This window comes from Hypomesus nipponensis, chromosome 5 (genome assembly GCF_054491055.1).
Source record: "Hypomesus nipponensis isolate SF chromosome 5, ASM5449105v1, whole genome shotgun sequence".
Taxonomy (NCBI): domain Eukaryota; kingdom Metazoa; phylum Chordata; class Actinopteri; order Osmeriformes; family Osmeridae; genus Hypomesus; species Hypomesus nipponensis.
Window position 1 is genome coordinate 12,016,431 of NC_140365.1, and position 19,033 is coordinate 12,035,463.

Sequence of the window (19,033 nt, forward strand, 5' to 3'; positions counted from 1 at the left end):
CCCCTCTCCACATCTCCTGCCCTGGGTTTATCTGTTCTTTCCTCTTTCTTTCAACACCATCTTCTCTTCCCCCTATCCTGCTGCCCCCCTCATACACTTATATACCTCATACACACTGTCCCTTCACAGCATGATAGACTTGCGCTCCCTCCCCCCTGTCCTCAAGGTTACTCTCCTAATCTCCCGTCCCTGTCCCCCTGTCCCCTTCCTGCCTGCCACTCTCGGTGGCGGTGGCAGCTTGCAGACCAGCGGGGGGTTCTGATAGATATCTCATCCGTGTGATAGGCCCGGCACAACCCATTAATGTGTTACGCTTCCCCCTCCCCCCCCCCCATTACATACACAAACACACACAGGGTAGAACTGCTGCTCTCACCCCTATCTTCTCAATCAGCAGTGGGTAATCTCACACTCACAGACACACACATGCTCACTCGATATTGTTTCTCTCTCGCTCTCAATTCAGCTTTATTTGCATGACAGTCACTACAACCGTATTGCCAAAGCTAGAGGCACAATAACAGATAACTATATATCAACAAATAATAATTTGTTAGACACAGTGACAACAAACTCAAAACAAAAATAACTTAAGTGAATAGTACACTGTGAAATGGACGATATATATATAATAAAGATAAGGCAAAATGTTAAGGCTGGTTATGGTACACTCATGGTGTTGGTTATGGATTTTTCCTCATTTCATGGCACGGCATCTCTCTCTTTTTTTCTATTTCTTTTTTTTGTGTCTGCCTTTTTCAATGGCTAGACTGTTGTCAGTGATCCTGTACTTGGTCAAGATCTGTCTCTGTTTTATATCTTTGACAGTATAAAGATATTTAGCCAATTCATAATCTCTGTTTATCTCCTTTTTGGTTTGTTGAACAATTTGGTTTACTCTGATTTGTGATTTGAAGCAGTGCTGATCTGAGATAGGACAATGTTAGGTGTTAGTTGGTTAATAAGTCTCATGACCAGCTGACTGAAAGGACTCTTTTTGGGGTTCAGTTCTTGGGTTTGCAGTGCTTTAAATTGCAGTGAATCTTGGGGACTTGATTTGAGATGCATCGAGAATTTTTGTGTTCTTTTCTTGATGTTTATAATTAATGGATATCTACCTAATTCTGCTCTGCATGCATTGGTGGGCGTTTTCCTTTGTATGTTCAATATAATTCTACAGAATTCAGCATGCAGGGCCTCTATTGGATGCTTGTCCCATCTAATGTAGTCATGCTGACTGAGTGGACCCCATATTTCACTTCCATATAGCACTATTGGTGCTATTATGCTATCAAATGTTTTAGTCCAGATTCTGATTAGGATGTTTATTTTATGGAATTTTCTTCTAATTGCAAGAAAGGCTCTACAGTCCTTTTCCTGTAGCGCATTCACTGCCAGTCCAAATTTTCCAGAAGCACTAATTTTGATCCCTAGGTAATCATAGGACAGAGTGTGCGTTTGTGTGGTTTTTCCTAGAGTGAACACATATGCCTGCTTTCCTGAGATCTTGGCTTTTTCTGGAAGATCATTATTTTAGACTTTTTACTGTCAGGGCCCAGTTCTGACCGTATTGCTCTAGCAGATCCATGCTGCTGTAAACCCTGCTCTACGTGTGACAACAGCACTAGGTCGTCTGCATAGAGCAGGAATTTTACTTCCTTGTTTAGGTTGAGGCCAGGGGCTGCAGATTTTTTCCAACAATACTGCTAGCTCATCAATGTAGACAAGGAAGAGCATTGGAGATAAGTTACATCCCTGGAAGAAGTCTGTTCTTTTATTGTCAATTTCTACCATGCATTTATTTTAAACAGATTGATTTGATTACAAAACGAAGTTTGTCATAAACTTTACCCCCTGTACCACTTTGGAGAAAGCATGCAAAAATCTTTTTGTGTTTGTTTTGATACATGTGTTGATTTTTTAGGGTGTGTAGGATATAAATATGATCAGTAGTGCGGTGATTTGGTAGGAAGCCAATTTGTCCTTTACTCAAGACATTGTGTTCCGTAAGGAAGGCCAGCATTCGGGCATTGATAATGCTGCAGAAAACCTTCTCCATGTTACTGCTCACACAGATGCCTCGGTAGTCATTTGGGTCCAATTTGTCTCCACTCTTAAATATTGGGGAAATAAACCCCTGACTCCAGATCTCAGGGAAACAGCCCGCTTCAAGGACCAGGTTGAACAACTTAGGTAGGGCCTGCTGCAGCTCAGGAGTGCTGTTTTTAAGCATCTCTGTCCTGATACTGTCAGGACTGCATGTTTTTTCCTGTTCTTAATTTTTTAATGTTGTCTTCTAGTTCTTTTATTGTAATTTGCTAATCAAGTGGGTCCTGATTGTTCTTGATGGTTGTTTCAAGTATTCATAATTTTTCTTGTATATGTTTCTGGTTAGAGTTTAGACATTTGTTTATACAGGTTTTCAAAATATTTTTTTACAAATGTAACCATTTTGAATTGTTTGTTTGTTTACATTTTTGTTGAAGTTAAGTCTGTAGAAGCCTTTTCAGTTCATGTTTTAATGTTGTTTGGGACACTAGATGGCGCTCCACCTTAATTGGGCTCACACAATAAAGGTGTGAACATTCTTGCAGGTGTTGCTTGACGGTGGAAGAGCGCATATAGCTTTTTGACCGCTTCATTAGTATAACAAAGGTCTGTTACATGTAAATTAGATGCGAGTTTGGATGTATGGACATGTTTATGGATTGGATTTTACCATGAGTAATAAAGTTTGCCTAACCAAGAACGCAAGGTTGTAACGTTATTTTACATCTAACAAGCGCGTCAATTAAGTGCTCAGTCAACAACCCCTCTGGGCTTTAAGTGAAGACTTAGCCCATACAGAGTCATCAATTTATTTTAGCTTTTAATTGTAATGTTTTCCTTTTTATAGTTTTAGAGTTTAAGTTTTCTATGTGTATAATTCTGACGCAGGTCTGTGTTTTGTGGTTGATGGTGTTTTTGATTAGACAGATTTCTTAATTGTTTTATGATATTTTTACAGTCTTCATCAAACCATTGATCACTTTTTGGCTTCTGTTTTGTCTTATATCTGTTTTTAGTAAGACCTGCTTTATTGGTTTATTTGTGAACAATAGTAAGAATTTCTGTTCCAGCCCTATGTATTCCAGATTGATTTGTTTGGAATTTGGCTGAGAGAAAATCATGAATTATGTTGGTAATTTCAGGAGAAGTTAAGATTTATTTTTGTGTACAAGTCTTATCACTGTCAGGAGCCCATTTGTATGATGTTTGTAGTTTGAACATTTTGCAAGGCATAGGTTGTTTAAAAAAATGTTGTCCATTTGTTTTCAGATACACATTTATCGGACAGTGGTCTGTTAGTGGTGTCTGATGTCTGACAGTGAATGCATTAAAAGAGGAGGGGTCCATGTCAGTGACTGCATAGTCTACAAAACTGCTTCCATGTGTTGAGGAGTATGTATACCTCCCTAAGGAGTCCCCTCTGATTCTGCCATTTAGGAAGTACAGGCTTGAGGTTCGACAAAGATGTATTAACTCCCTCCCACTATTTTTTTTATTACCCCATCTAGACAATTGCTCTGACTTATGCTTGGTGTCATGTATAGACGACTCAGGCCAAACACATGGTTGTTGCCCTGCGGGTCTATATGGTCAGGTTCAGTTTCCTGTCTTGCGTTTAGATCTCCGCACAGCAGCACATTTCCCTGGGACTGGAAATGGCCAATTTCTGTGACGAGGAGGTCAAAAAATATCCTCATTGTAGTAGGAGGATTCTGAAGTGGGGATATCAATTGCACAAAAGTATATCTCTTTTTCTATGTTGCTTTAGCCAAGCTTTAGCCAAACATATGACTTCCCTTGTTTGACTACAGCAATGTGGTTGGCCGGGTTTCCTTTGTACCATTCCAGAATTCCGCCAGAGTTTCTACCCCGGTGTACAGTGCTCAGTTTTAATGAAGGTACTGAGAGTTTATAATATCCAGATGGACAGTAGGTTTCTATGTCTGCATTGCACCATGTTTCTGTTAGGATAAGGATGTCAACATTTTTCATAGATTTGAGGAATTCAGCATCTGTACTCTTCACACCTAAAGGCCGATATATGCTTCTGCGTTTTTCGAAAAACGGACACATGGGAACGCCCTCGTCTCCGTGGAACGCCCTCTACGAGCTCTCCGTCAGCCTTCGGAAAGCCTCGGTGAGCTTGACGTGCACCACCCGATTTTTTAAACTATCAGTCGTAGCTACGGAGAGCTACGGAGACCCCCTTGGCTGTGATTGGTCAGTATTAAGGACCGCTTGCGTCAGGTGCGGGGGCGGAGTTACTGTGATAGCCGGCCGAACAGAATCTGTTTGACCACCATTGCTTGTAAAGTTTTTACAATTCCTATTTCAGCTAAACAGTACATGTAAATCAGCATCTGAATTAAAATGTGACGAGAAATGAGCAGTGTAGTTGCTGAAAATTTGCATATTTCATTGATGAAACGGCTTATTTGTCAATTTGCTCCAACTTCTCGGTAACCTAGGTAAATAAACACTTGACGACGTCTAAACAAAAAACCGTTGCGCCACCTACTTTTCTGGCGGTAAATTGCTTTTAGCACCCACAGCCTACGGAGAACCATAAACGCAGTCTATCCGTCCGTGTCCGTGCGTATCCGTGCGCCCGCCCATCTGTAAACGGAGACGCAGGAGCATATTTCGGCCTTAAGAGTCCTGAATGTTCCAACAGTTTATGAAATTACCTCATTAAATTAGCAAAAATAACCTTTTTTTGTGAGACAGAATATAAATGTAAAGTGCTCTGTAAAATGCTCTGTAAATGGATAGATTAAATATAAATAAATACATGTAAATAATAACACAAGAATTAAAAAATAATAACAAATAATAATAAGTTAGAAAAAAGATTAACGATGTTTGAATCAGCATTTTGTTTTTGTTTTTCACTTTTACAACTGATATGGCCAGGTTAGTGTTGACTGCTGGCATAGCATTGAATCTCTGCTTTCAAAGGGGTTTCTTTACGGATGAAATGCTGCCTAGCTAACAGAACGACAATGTGAAGTGGATAAACTTTCATGAATTCTGTTACATAAATTAATTTTTTACTTTTGTCAATACTGTCTGCACATTGCAAATGTGCACACACACTTCACAGCAAATCATCGACACCTTATAATCACCAACTGCATAACGGACACGGGCACTAGTCCTACCACTTTAGCCTCCTTGGTCGGCAGAACTGTACATGTAAGCGCTGTATGGGGAATTAGGCCTACAATTATGACAACTGGCTCAACCATTGTGCATGTAATGACTTATGTTATGAACTCAATAATTAGATTTGTGCTGGTAAGACAAGTTAACAGAGAACCAATATAATACATTTTGATCAACATATTAACTTATGCAATTCATAATGTTGGATACAGCAGACAAATGAAGGTTACATAATCCTTTGCATGAATGTAGGCTACCACAGCATTAGCAATTTGACTAGAATAGATGATTTGGAGTTTGAACAAGTACTTCAGAGATTACAGATAATTTCAATTGTGATCTGAGAAATATAGGTACCAAAACCACTGAGAAGAACTGTCATCACCAGCTGCATCACGGGCACTGCACTATAAAAATGTTATCTATAATTCCCAAAATATGTGTGTGTGCGCCACCAATTGTATTGTGGGCACTATGCACTATCTATAGTTCAAGTAATCTGTATTTGTGTGTTTCACTGACATCTTAATCATTGACTGCATTATGGGCACTGTGCACTAATGGCTTAATGGCTCCCACTGCCACCATATAGTTGTCATGTGCAGAAAGCTTTCCAATATAGGTCACACAGTAAGAAAGGCAGGAACACCAATTCTAGTTACGGGGTGTCTCGCAGGTGACAGGAAGCTGGGAGGGTGTCATCATTAGCTGTTAAGCTGCAGAAATCCAGGTGTCACGACAGCCCGCACCCACCCCCCCCCCCCACTCCTCCCCCTGCTACATTTATCTTAATACATTTTACTCAACTACTCAGCAGTTTGGGTGCCATTTGTGCACATTTTCTATGTGGAGACAACAGTGTGTGCTCATTTGGTTGAGATCCTGGTACTCTTGCTGATTAGCTGTAGTACAGTGTGGTGAAAGTACTGACATTTTTCTCCAGTAGATGGTCAATAATTTAACCTCTGTCTGACAGTTCAACCACCCAATGGGGCATCAGGAGTCAAGTAGCCAATAGGGAGCCAGGTGTAGTTTATACCCGCCCTGCCATGCAAACTCCACTCCAAATAGCCAGGACATTAGACTAATCAATGGGCTGTGCTGTGTTTCCTGGGGCGCTGTCAAGCTCACAAATCACACAGCTAGTTTATAGGTGCAGGCCATAGGATGTGGATAAGGGTACAAGCCACATACATTGTGGTCTGTAGGCCCAAGTACTGAATCTGCCACTCAGTTTGCTGTGGAACCAATAACGTGGTGCCTGATTGATCCTCTTTGGTCAAATGTTGTTGAATTTAGAGAAATATATTCAGGAGGCTTTCTTATTCCCCAACACAGTTGACAGCCCAAACATGTCACTTATTAAAAACTTGGGAATCAGTTTGACCAATGTCCGCCCTGTGTTTTGCCAGATGACTCCTTATTTACCTCCTATATGTGTGCATTGACATCTAGCTTTCTGTGTATACGTACGTAGTATGTATGTACAAGCACAAGGGCGTTTGTATATGTTTTTGGTGAATCCGTGTTGACTCAAGTGTGACATTTTCTCGCAAACGTCTGCCACAAGTTCAAGATTGAAATTGTTAACACCCTCCATTTTGTGAGCATCTGCACTCTTCCTCTCTGCATCTCAATCGAGAATTTAAGGTTCTTCCCCGCTTGATTAAAGAGCTAATGGTGACTGAAAAAGCATTACTGAGACGGATGAAACGAGGGGACAAAATACACACAAACATTCACATTGAGGGTAAGATTTAAAGAGATCTGAAGTCCTGCCTTGTTCTTAAAGCAGGAGACAGCAGGAGACAGAAGTTTGAATCTTTCAGAATTTACATTTATTCATTTAGCAGATGCTCTTATCCAGAGCGACTAGGGTGAAGTGCCTTGCCCAAGAACACAACGTAATTTTGCACGGCTGGGAATCAAACTGGTGACCTTCAGATTACTAGCCCAATTCCCTAACCGCTTAGCCACCTGACTCCCTTTTGTTTTGTTTGTTTTCCTTTTATCAGTTTTAGTTAGTACAGTACCTACACTTGTTGTCAGTATGTTACTTCCATACAATATAAGACCTTAGTGGTTTCTCATGTCACCCTGGCTTCGTCCTGTTGTTTTAAGGTGTCAACTTATTTTAGTAGGATGCATTCACTTTCTTTATGGACACAAAACGTACTTGGATACTGCAATGCAAGTAAAGCAGAGACTTCCTGCTTCCCCATAGATGAGTAACCTGCATTTACCATAGTGTAAACATGATGATAATCATCAGGTCAGCCTTTTGTGTTAAAGGGCTGGGCTAGGTTTGCCCATTTCTACAGAAGTTGCTGATGTTGGAACGCTGTGGTGAAAGTGAGTGTCGCTGGGATTTTCAAACGCAACGTGCCTTGAAAGTACATCTCAAATGTTGGTGCGCTACTAATTGTTGTATGATGGATGTCTCCTGCCTAAGGATATGCCTCTGGTGCGAGTTATGAACCATGCTACTCACTGTCTCCCTAACTCCCCCTAAGGCTTTCCCTGCCTTCCTCTCTCTGTCTCTCTGTCTGTCTGTGTACAAAGTATTTTATCTTGCTCTGTGGAAGTAGTCTCATTAATTGCCCCATGGAGACATTAAAGCCCATTGACTCTCTAAGCAGAGTGTGCTTAATTACATGAGAATACAATTTCAGGTATTGAATTTTTTTTTTTGTCTGTACCTTTACATTTGCCTTTTTTATTTCAAGGCTTTTTATTGTTTTTTATATTGTTTTTTTAAAGCAAAAAGGACATTCCAGCTTCAGCCCCGACGCTCTCCTTCGTCCTGTGGAGGATGAGAACGTAAAGAAATCTGCAGTCCTTCTTTGGCTCTGAGAATGTGAAAATTGGAGCACGTCTTAAAGTTGAACCACTCTGACATTTAGTTATTCCTGCTATGTGGGAACTGACTGATGTATTGGCGACAGTTATTTCCCTCAAAATACTAGTTAGGAGACTTTGGGTGGAATATTTGGTTGATGCGCTTATAGTGTAATCAAACACACACACACACAATCACCCAAGCAGAGCTGGTTATAAGCACCCCACAAGAGTTCTTTATACCCTTCTCGCGTGTACGCACACCTTGGGCAAAGTAATTCTGTGTGTGAGCATGTCTGTATGTGTGTGCATGTTTCTTTGATTACACATGTCATGAGAGGTTTTTTTTTTCCACTGTAATGTTGACATATTTTTGCCAGCATCTTTAGTGGTTGGTTATAAACATTATATAAAATAACATACTCCAAAGTTAAGTTAGATTTGATAAAAGCCGCACCACAAAGAGGGATGTTTTGTCCCAAAGCCACCCCATTCTCACAAACTGCCTACTACTCAATAAACCTTTACCTCAGTCTTAATTGCAAAAACCCTCCCTTTAAGCTAATCATTAAACAAGTTTGGTCCCAAAAAGTTTTGGGATAAAACTATATTTGGGATGACCTTAGTGTATATACTAGGGCTGTCCCCACTCAGTCGACTAGTCGATTTTCTGGTCAATATGCTCTTGGTCAATTTAAGATTTTTTTAGTCGAGCTTCCGTATGGCAGTGTGAGATCTGATTCCCGCTTGTGTCACCATTGCTGAATTAAAGACATGTTCTACAGAAATTGTAGATTATATTATTTAAGACAAATAAAGCAACTCAAAAAATACAGACTCAACAGAAAAGGTGTTATTGTTTTCCCTTTCGTTAATCTATGCTTTGTTTTGTTCGTTTTTTGCACACGGCACAAGCACAATTGTCTGCCGAACTTCAAACTCTGCCATAGCCTACTTTGACGGTGTTATTAGGCAAAATGGCAAAGACATCTGTGGTATGGCAGCATTTCATTTACAGTACATTTATAAAGTACCAGGTGACTCAAAAAACTGTTTATTTTTCATAGTTTGACGTTGAATATGATGTAGCCTACCACTTGAAAACCATAAGTTGGCCTACTTCGCTCATGCTAACACGCTCTGGGTTGAAAAATGAATATGCATATTATAAGAATCACATCCAAATCGAATGACATTATCTTCTCCGGCGAAGAACATTTATGTTTGCAGAGTTGTCAATCTCCCTTCTTACTTATGTATTTCTTTCATATTATCTCTTAAAACTGTGAGGTAAAACATCACACAAAATGGTTTGATGAAAAACATTGTGACATTTATAGAAGAAAAAAAGTTTCTAATTTCGATTAGTCGATTTTCAGAAGTGCTAGTCGAGTTTTGGTCGACCAAAGAAAATCTTAGTGGGTACAGCCCTAGTATATACTAAGAAATCAAGAGCGCCATTCTCATCGGCTTCACCGTGACTACTGTTTACCCTGTAACCGAGTCAGAGAAATTTAGTGCTTTTATTATATATTATATGTATATTGTGCTACAATTACGTTTTGCTCTTCTACCAACATTGACCCCTTTGGCCATTGACCCCCTTTTTCGCACTTTTTTTTCACTCTTATTTTTTTCTCACTTATCTCCTTCTCTTGATCTCTTTCTTCCTCCCCCTCTCTCTCTGTCCCTCTCTACCCTTTTCTTCCATCTCTCTCTACCTTTCTGCTACCAGGAGGAACTTGACCAAGCTGTCCCTCATCTTTAGTCACATGCTGGCAGAGATCAAGGCGATCTTCCCTGGGGGCCAGTTCCTGGGTGACACATTCCGCATCACCAAAGCCGACGCCGCTGATTTCTGGAGGAGGTTTTTTGGCGAAAAGCAAGTTTTAAACATTTCTGTTTTGTTGTCCGCCACTAGCCAAGAACCTTGACTGTGTGTTGGCTATCGGTAGTAAGGCATTCGTTCATCGGTAGTTACTTCTGCTGATGAGTCAAATGCACAGCTCATCCGTTGGCAACAGGAGCTTGACACTTCCTAAGTGGGATAGTGGATAACGCTGTAATGTAATATAATATGTTGACTAAACATCCACTTTTTGTAATAGGTTTAACCTTATAGAAATATCCTGTGGCATGTCATAAATGATATAATGCTACCTGTGAGCTTTGTGAAATGACCACTAAAAACCTGAATGTGGATAAGTAGTGACAGGTTATTTATTCTCTTCATCTCTCACTCTGTCTCTCTCACTCGGTCTCTCTCTCTCCCTCTGTCTCTCTCTCTCAATCATACTCTCGCTCTGTCTCTCTCTGTTACACGCACGGACGCACTGAAAGGCCACACCCTAGAGCAGATGCTACGTCTCACCATGTCTTTGTCTCCACCTCACAGCTGACACAAGGTCACAACCTCCACCAGCTACATCACCAAGCAAGCATCTCACCCAGCCTGTGTGTGTGTGTGCATACACGCACGTAAAATGTGTCCGTTGTTTATCGTCTGTATCTGTACTTCTGTGTGTATTAGGGCTTTGATGTGGCTCACATTTTGGAAAGTTACATATGTAACGTTAGCTTTGCATTTAGCTGCCAGGCTTACGCTGAGCTGAATTCATGCAGAAGGGATGCAAGCATGCCCCTGAAGGTTATTTAGATTAAGTTCACTGATAGTACAATGGGTCACCCAAACTGTGGTAGTTATAATGTACAACAGTTTGAACACACATGCAGCGCATCTTGTTTATAGGCAACATATGGAAAGGGTATTTAGGCGAGAAAGATTTGTCCATCATTGCACAAATCCACTGTTAATTTTATCGGTGATCGATTTCCGAGCTGATTGTTTCTGTTTGTTTGTGTTGATATTATTACATTTTCCCTTGAGCACGCTTCTATTCTGAGTAAACAACTCTAGAAGTTTTCTAATTTCTCAAAAAATGTATTTTCCTTTTCTTTTGTTTCGTTTTTTTAATCCATGGGTTGTTTTGAAGGGAGATAGGGTAGCTGTAAAGTGTGCTTTGGATATGCCCCTAAATGTGTTGCTTGGCAACAATCGACGCTTTCGCATTTTCACAAGGATGCACATCTAAAACAGGCATAGCTACGACCGTGGTCTGTCAAGCTTGGTGCACTTGGTGTAAATTCAAATCACAAAGTCGGACGTAGCTAAGACCGACGCAGGAGTTAAGACCAACTTTTCTACGCCCAGCTGGTGCACTCGGCACGGTCGTAGCTACAACAAACATGGCGGGTAACCAAAACATGAAGCATACATGAAAAACCAAGTAAGTGCCAAAGGCCAGAACCACAAGAGCATAACCCTTGTGCTGACTTTGGGTCACATGACCCAAAGGTTCATAAAGAACCATCGTTGTGTTTACCCAATTTTACCCAATACAAAAACAAATAAAAATGCAATGTGGAGGTCTGAGACAGCCCAACGGTTAAAAGAAAATGCTTCACTTTGTTTTTGTATGCGGTAAAGTTGTCGCAATACGATGGTGGGTCACAATGACCGATGGGTCAGAATGACACGAAAGATAACACAAGGGTTAAACAAGTTACAATTAAACAACATGAACCTCAAAGTGCAAGAGTGTACCTGTAGAAAAGCAAGCAACCATAATATATTTCACAACGAGTACAATAATTTAAAATCAGTTACAACTAACCAACCAGAGCAACAAGTCTCTCAATAAGAGTCATTTGTGATCCTGGAGGAAACTAACATTAGGTCCAGCAAATCATTCCTAAGTACCGTTGTACTCCCGGAACAAGTGCGTCTTGAGCCTTTTCTTGAAGGTGGGTAGACAGTCAGGGCCTCTTGTACGTACATTCGCAAACGTAGGGTTATAAGCCCCATGGCCAACCTGCAGATTGCGCATGCTGTGATACTTCTGTTTACGTCATATTTACGAAACCTGCCGGTCAGCGGGTAATCAGCGCCTTTCTCTGCCCACTATACCGTACATTGCGAGCATTTAAACGCGCAATTGAATGGGCCTCTTTCTCTCTTTCTATCATGGATCAGCCACCAAAGTCAAAACAGCGATGACTGAAATTATCCCGATGCCAATATTTGTAATATAGCGAGGAGTTAAACAGCTGCTAGAATGGAATGTGAACGCTGAGTCTGAGATTCGATGTAATCTTTGATTTCTTCTAGTAACTGTAATATTGCATGGCTGCTTAATCTGTACATTTAGTAGACGCTCTTATCCAGAGCGACTTACAGTAAGTACAGGGATCTTCCCCCCGAGGCAAGTAGGGTGAAGAGGACACAACGTCATTTGGCACGGCGGGGAATCGATCCGGCAACCTTCTGATTACTAGCCCGCTCCCTCACCGCTCAGCCATCTGACTTCCTGTATCCCCTCCCCACCGCAATCTGTAACGCGTAATGATTTTGTGTTCACTCAACTCAAAAGTGTGATCCTTATGGCAAAAATCCTTTGGCCTATGTCTCATTCGTCTTGCTCGGGTTACGGTTGCCATTTCAACAGGAGGCATATGCGCATCCTGGTTTACGGCTGCTTTTAACAGGCGGAGAATTTTCACTGCAAAATAACAGGCAGTTTTTGTACATACCGCGGAATACATAATTTTGCGCACTTTACGCATCCGCCCCCATCTCTTTATGGGAAACTCCCACTTTCCCCTTAACCCTCCGTGAAGGCATATGCATGACACGGAAAAGGGCAATTTGCCATTTTCAGTTCCCGCAACAGGCAGCCTGCGCTTTTATCTCAGTGCCGTATGTTTGTACATACTTCGTCATGCTTTTACGTGCAAATTGCAAAACAAATACGCCTGAAGTGGGCTCAAAAGTGTTAGTACATGAGGCCCTCAGTGTCTCTGATGGAGGTGGGGAGTTGATTCCACCATTGGGGGCCAGACAGGAGAAGAGCTTGTGTTGGGACCGGGCAGTCTTGAGCGGTGGGACCACCAGACGGTTGTAAGAAGAGAACCGTAGGTGGCGGGTGAGGGTGTAAGGCGAAACTTAATGTATTCGGGTGCAGTCCAGTTCACCCCTCGGATGGTCAGTACCCAGTGCCGCCGCTCCCATAACGCGCACTACGCGCTGTGCGTAGGGCACCAAGTCCTGAGGGGGCACCAAAAAATTGCCAACTGAAAAATCATCATAGTTATTATAATTATCGTCTCGTCTCGTCATCTTCCGCTTGTCCGGGGATCGGGTCGCGGGGGCAACGACCTAAGCAGGGAGGCCTTCCCTCTCCCCGGCCACTTCCACCAGCTCTTCCTGGGGGACCCCGAGGCGTTCCCAGGCCAGCCGAGTGACATAGTCCCTCCAGCGTGTCCTGGGTCTTCCCCGGGGCCTCTTCCCAGTGGGACGTGCCCGGAACACCTCACCAGGGAGGCGTCCAGGAGGCATCCTAATCAGATGCCCGAGCCACCTCAGCTGGCTCCTCTCGACGCGGAGGAGCAGCGGTTCTACTCTGAGCCCCTCCCGGATGACCGAGCTTCTCACCCTATCTCTAAGGGAGAGCCCGGACACCCTGCGGAGAAAGCTCATTTCGGCCGCTTGTATTCGCGATCTCGTTCTTTCGGTCACTACCCATAGTTCGTGACCATAGGTGAGGGTAGGAACGTAGATCGACTGGTAAATAGAGAGCTTCGCCTTTCGACTCAGCTCCTTCTTCACCACGACGGACCGATGCAGAGCCCGCATCACTGCGGACGCCGCACCGATCCGCCTGTCGACCTCGCGCTCCATTCTTCCCTCACTCGTGAACAAGACCCCGAGATACTTGAACTCCTCCACTTGGTTCAGGATCTCCTCCCCGACCCGGAGATGGCACTCCACCCTTTTCCGGTCGATAACCATGGCCTCAGATTTGGAGGTGCTGATTCGCATCCCAGCCGCTTCACATTCGGTTGCGAACCGCTCCAGTGAGAGCTGAAGGTCACGGCCCGATGAAGCCAACAGGACCACATCATCTGCAAAAAGCAGCGACCCGATCCTGAGGTCACCAAACCGGACCCCCTCAACACCCTGGCTGCGCCTAGAAATCCTGTCCATATAGGTAATGAACAGAATCGGTGACATAGGGCAGCCCTGGCGGAGTCCGACCCTCACCGGAAACAAGTTTTCTGATTTACATGCTCTCACTGGAGCGGTTCGCAACCGAATGTGAAGCGGCTGGGATGCGAATCAGCACCTCCAAATCTGAGGCCATGGTTATCGACCGGAAAAGGGTGGAGTGCCATCTCCGGGTCGGGGAGGAGATCCTGAACCAAGTGGAGGAGTTCAAGTATCTCGGGGTCTTGTTCACGAGTGAGGGAAGAATGGAGCGCGAGGTTATTATAATTATAATGCAGATATTATTTCAGTAGGCCTATATACATATTACGCACCTTTAAGGCATGTAAATCAGAAAACAGGCAAAACAAGAGATATATTTAATTGCTCAAAAAATGTTACGACGGAAACTTTCTAAGCTCGCCGTGGGTGCCCTTTCCTACCTCAGTGGCCTGACAAATTTTGACAGTAGGCTAGGTAAACTTTTCGAAAATGGCCTCAAAAAGACAACAGGAGTCAGGGGCAGAAAAAGAAATAAACTGCGAGATGATGCCCGTGCATCACTTTCAGGTAAGTCCATGTTTAATTATTGTTAAATATGGGAAATCATCACGGGGCGGCATCATAAAGGAATTCTGCGTAGGGCACCAAAATGGATAACCGTATCAAATGCTGCAGAAAGGTCCAACAGAATGATGACGGATGACCTTGAAGCTGCTCTGGCAGACTGGAGGGCAGTGGTGACTGACAGGAGGGCAGTTTCTGTGGAGTGGCCAGTCTTGAAGCCCGTTGGTTGTGGTCGAGCAGGTTGTTCTGAGAGAGAAAGTTTATCCCTAACACTCAGGGCCTCATGTACTAACGCTTTTGCGCCAACTTCAGGCGGATCTGTTTCAGAATTTGTGCATAAAAGCATGGCGAGGTATGTACAAACATGCCGCACTGACGGAAAAGCGCAGACTGCCTGTCGCGGGAACTGAAAATGGCAAATTACGCTTTTCCGAGTCATGCATATGCATTCACGGGAGGGTCAAGGGGAAAGTGGGAGCCCCCATAAAGAGATGGGAGGAGATGCGTAAAGTGGGCCTAATTATGTATTCCGCGGTATGTACAGAAACCGCCCGTGAAAGCGTGCTTCCATTTTGCGGTGAAAATTATCCGCCTTTTAACCTCTTTTGGATCCTGTTAAATGTTCCCAAAAACGCCTAAACACCATACCCAAAGTAAATTGACTGCTGTTCTTGAACCATTTGGAGTACATGCATGTAAATGGACTCTTTTGAAAGCTGACACTCTGAAGTTATGTTTCTTGTTGTCAGGACCCCTCTCAGTCCTACTGGTGTTGAGTAATAGAAGCTTGAACACAAGGAAAGTGAAAGTTTCTATTTCCGCCTAGATTTTGTGTTGAAAACAGAGGCCTGAAGAGGCCTAGAGGTATTAGCTGGAAGACAGCATTGGACCACAGGTTGAAGCCTTACCCAATTCAAATCAAAAGTCGAACATAATACCACAATATATTCAGATTTGACAAAGGTTTTTATAAGAGTACATCCAGGCGTTTTCTTTTGGAGAAATAAAAGTATAATTGTTATCTATAATGAAAGGTGGTACTTAGAACTATCATATATAACAGCTAAATCCCTCATTAGTATTATTGAAACACAAAAACTGAAGCATGAACACATTGGAATGCTTTATCTGATTCCCAGGATTGGCACTCATAAAACACTGACATATTGCGCAATCAACTTTTATTTTGAAGGCTCCACAACACCTAGCATATGGGGTATCGCCATTTACAGCTAGCTCTAATCTACAAGGACAACTAGCTCATTTCAGAGCCAGTCGAAGCCAGAAAAAATCGTGTAGAGGGGGTGGGGGGGACGGGGACGCACAGACCTAGTTGGCTTTAGAGGGCTGTCACCGGGGCATGGAAGCTCCTATTGGGTCGAACAAGGTGTCAATCAAAAGTTTAGAGTGTATCGGCCATTTTAAAACTATCCACGCGTTTGTACCAGAGAATGTATAAAATAGAGAGAACTGCCACTCTCGGGAAACTTCCGGGTTCTGAACTGGTTGAAGTTCCATGTGAGGGCACTAACAAGCGAGTGCAGAATGAATGGAGGTCTATGGAGCTATACCCCTCAAAATCCACTTTTCTCAGGATATAATTTTTTGTCTAGTAATTTGAATTCTGAATTCGAAAGGGGAGGCTAAAAAATTACACACTGCTGGCTGTTAGATTTTTTTAAAGTCGCCTTTCTGTTCTAAAAAGCTTTTGAAAATGTAATTGACGTCATACACATCGTACGACCAGAGCTACTGCTTTACGGCAAGCTCTGGTCACTTACTTTTTTCTCTCAGGGCATCGACAACACAGCTGACATGTTAGGCTCTTCCTGTCAATACACATGCTAGAAAGAGTTTTGGCTTGCTAATATTGTTGCTAATGTTGCTAATGCTCTGACATTCTGATTCCGCTTCGGATGCCATCAAGCAAGAGCTCTGGTCGTATCAGTCCTTCACTAACCAATCAGCATTCATTAGCAGAATGCTAGCGTGTTATAGGCAACAACGACTCACCCTGTAAGAAATCAAAAGGACATAAGTACTCGTTCATTCAACTTTCGACCTATAATCCATGTTGAACATGCAAAAACTACAATCAAATCTGAGATTTCTCAATGACAATCAGGCAAAAGAGACAAATTTAGCCGTTTAGCTCCATAGACTCCCATTCAACATACACTCGCTCGCGATCACTCCCAGTAGAACTCTGGTGGAACTGCAACCAAATTCGGTACAATGGGGCTTAATAGGGAGTAGCAAGGCTCTCCTTAAACAGGCTCTGTTTGTACTCTACCCACATCTCCTCCTATGAGCGATTGTTTGTGGAACACTGGGAAAAATAATTTTGACAAGGAAGAATGAAGCAACAAGATCGTGGCTATGTGTGGATATAATTCATTGTTTGGACAACTACTCGACATGGTTTGATACTTTGGACCTTTGGGAATGTAAGCAGATGAGGTTTTGATGAGTTGTGTGCATACCTGGAACATTCTGAAGTAATCGTAGGTAAGTCAAACTTTTTTCTCTGGCATTGTTGAAGGAACGGTCACCGGACAAAGACGTTGACGGTACTTGCTGTTGCGAGTTGAGCTTGAATTGGTTTGTTTCAATGAAAGCACAAGAATCATAGCTTTCCAACGAGGTATCATATGTTTAGCCGTCTAAAAAAAATATTTGTTTTAATTGAGTGCGTTCTCACTGATATATTGCAGCCACTATACTGTAATATTGCAGCCATGCAATATTACAGTTACTGGAATCAAATCAAATAAAATGTATTTGTATAGCCCTTTTTACACGCAAGCATGTCACAGAGGGCTTCACATACGCCCATAGAACTGCCCCTCAACCAACCTAAACCCTCAAGGAAGACAAGGAAAAACTCCCAACGGGAGAAAAAATTTAAGAAACCTTGGGAGGAGCAATTCAGAGAGGGATCCCCTCCTCCAGAGACGGTTGGCAAGAGAGAGGAGCAGAACACAAGCTAAACATAGTCATACAGTGTCAATGGGTTTTGAAACACCAAAAATCCATTGTTCTGCTTTACAGACGTTGGATGGGACCTGGAAACTCGCTGTTGGCCGTCACGGAGGCTGGTTTCCGGTTGACGACCTGGTCCAGCGTTGGTAGACCGACGACCAGGCAGGTCCTGACAGCTCAGACCCCCCATACCACAGGGGATGTGTGGGGGGGACAGAGAGGAGAACAGGGATTAGAGAATGCCAGGAGCAGCTAACAGTTTCAGTCGTAATAGAATGAGATCCCCACCGGTCAAGTGTGGACTAGTGCAGCAATTTAACAAAGCTAAGAGGGTATTTGATGCAGCCCCACACACCAAGACAGCGACAGCCCCCCTTGGTTGGAACATGAAATCTGTTCCAGGGGAAACAACTCTAAAATAGGTTATATTTATACGAATAAGGATGAAAACAACCAGCCCCCCGTTGTCTCCAACTAGTAAACTATAACAATTAAAATATACAGCAACGGAACTATTACAGTAACAATATACAATAACAGGTTTACTTTATTTGTATCATTTAAATGGGCAGTGTGAACATAAGCTAAAATTACAATTTAAAAGTTACATGTGATACACACATAGGCAAACGCACACCCCAGGTTTACATAGAAAGTACACACATTTAACAATCATAGGATTGACTAAACAAGAACGTTTTTAATCTAGTTTTAAAGGTCGAAACAGTATCAGCCTCCCTAATTGAGACAGGTAATTTGTTCCAGAGAAGAGGTGCTCTATATGAGAACGCCCTACCTCCAGCAGTTTTTTTCTTAATTTTGGGTATTACCAGATAGCCGGCATCTTGAGATCTTAGAGTCCTTGCGGGGCAATAGGGTGCAAGGAGACCGGAGAGGTACAGTGGTGCCAATCCATGTAGAGATTTGTAAGTTAGTAGTAAAACTTTGAAATCAGCTCTGGCTTGGATAGGGAGCCAGTGTAAAGAGATAAGAGTAGAGGTTATATGATCAAACTTTCTTGTTTTTGTCAATAGTCTAGCAGCAGCATTTTGTACCCGCTGTAAATTTTTCAAGTAGGTAATTGGGAGGCCAGAGAACAACACATTGCAGTAGTCCAATCGGGATGTAACAAAAGCATGTATTAGTTTTTCAGCATCATCCTTTGAGAGGAATTTTCGTATTTTGGCAATATTACGTAGATGGAAAAATGCAGTTCTGGTGATTTGTTTAATATGGTACTCAAACGAAAGGTCTGGGTCCAATGTGACTCCAAAAAATTTTACCAACTGGCTTTGAGATACTTTGACACCATCTAAGTTTAAGGTGAGATTGGATAAATTATTTCTGTATTTTTAAGGGCCGAAAATTTGAACCTCGGTTTTATCCGAA

At 42.5% G+C, this 19,033-nt stretch overlaps 1 protein-coding gene across 5 annotated transcripts in view; it reads left to right on the forward strand.

Annotated features, from left to right (window-relative positions):
• The window catches only part of cblb (Cbl proto-oncogene B, E3 ubiquitin protein ligase), a 111,814-nt gene that overhangs the window by 26,324 nt on the left and 66,457 nt on the right, over positions 1-19,033 (forward strand). For all 5 annotated transcript variants that reach the window (XM_084698106.1, XM_084698108.1, XM_084698105.1 and 2 more), the window contains one exon: positions 9,788-9,934. In XM_084698106.1, coding sequence (XP_084554232.1) covers positions 9,788-9,934 — 147 coding nt within the window. The remainder of the gene's footprint in view (positions 1-9,787; positions 9,935-19,033) is intronic.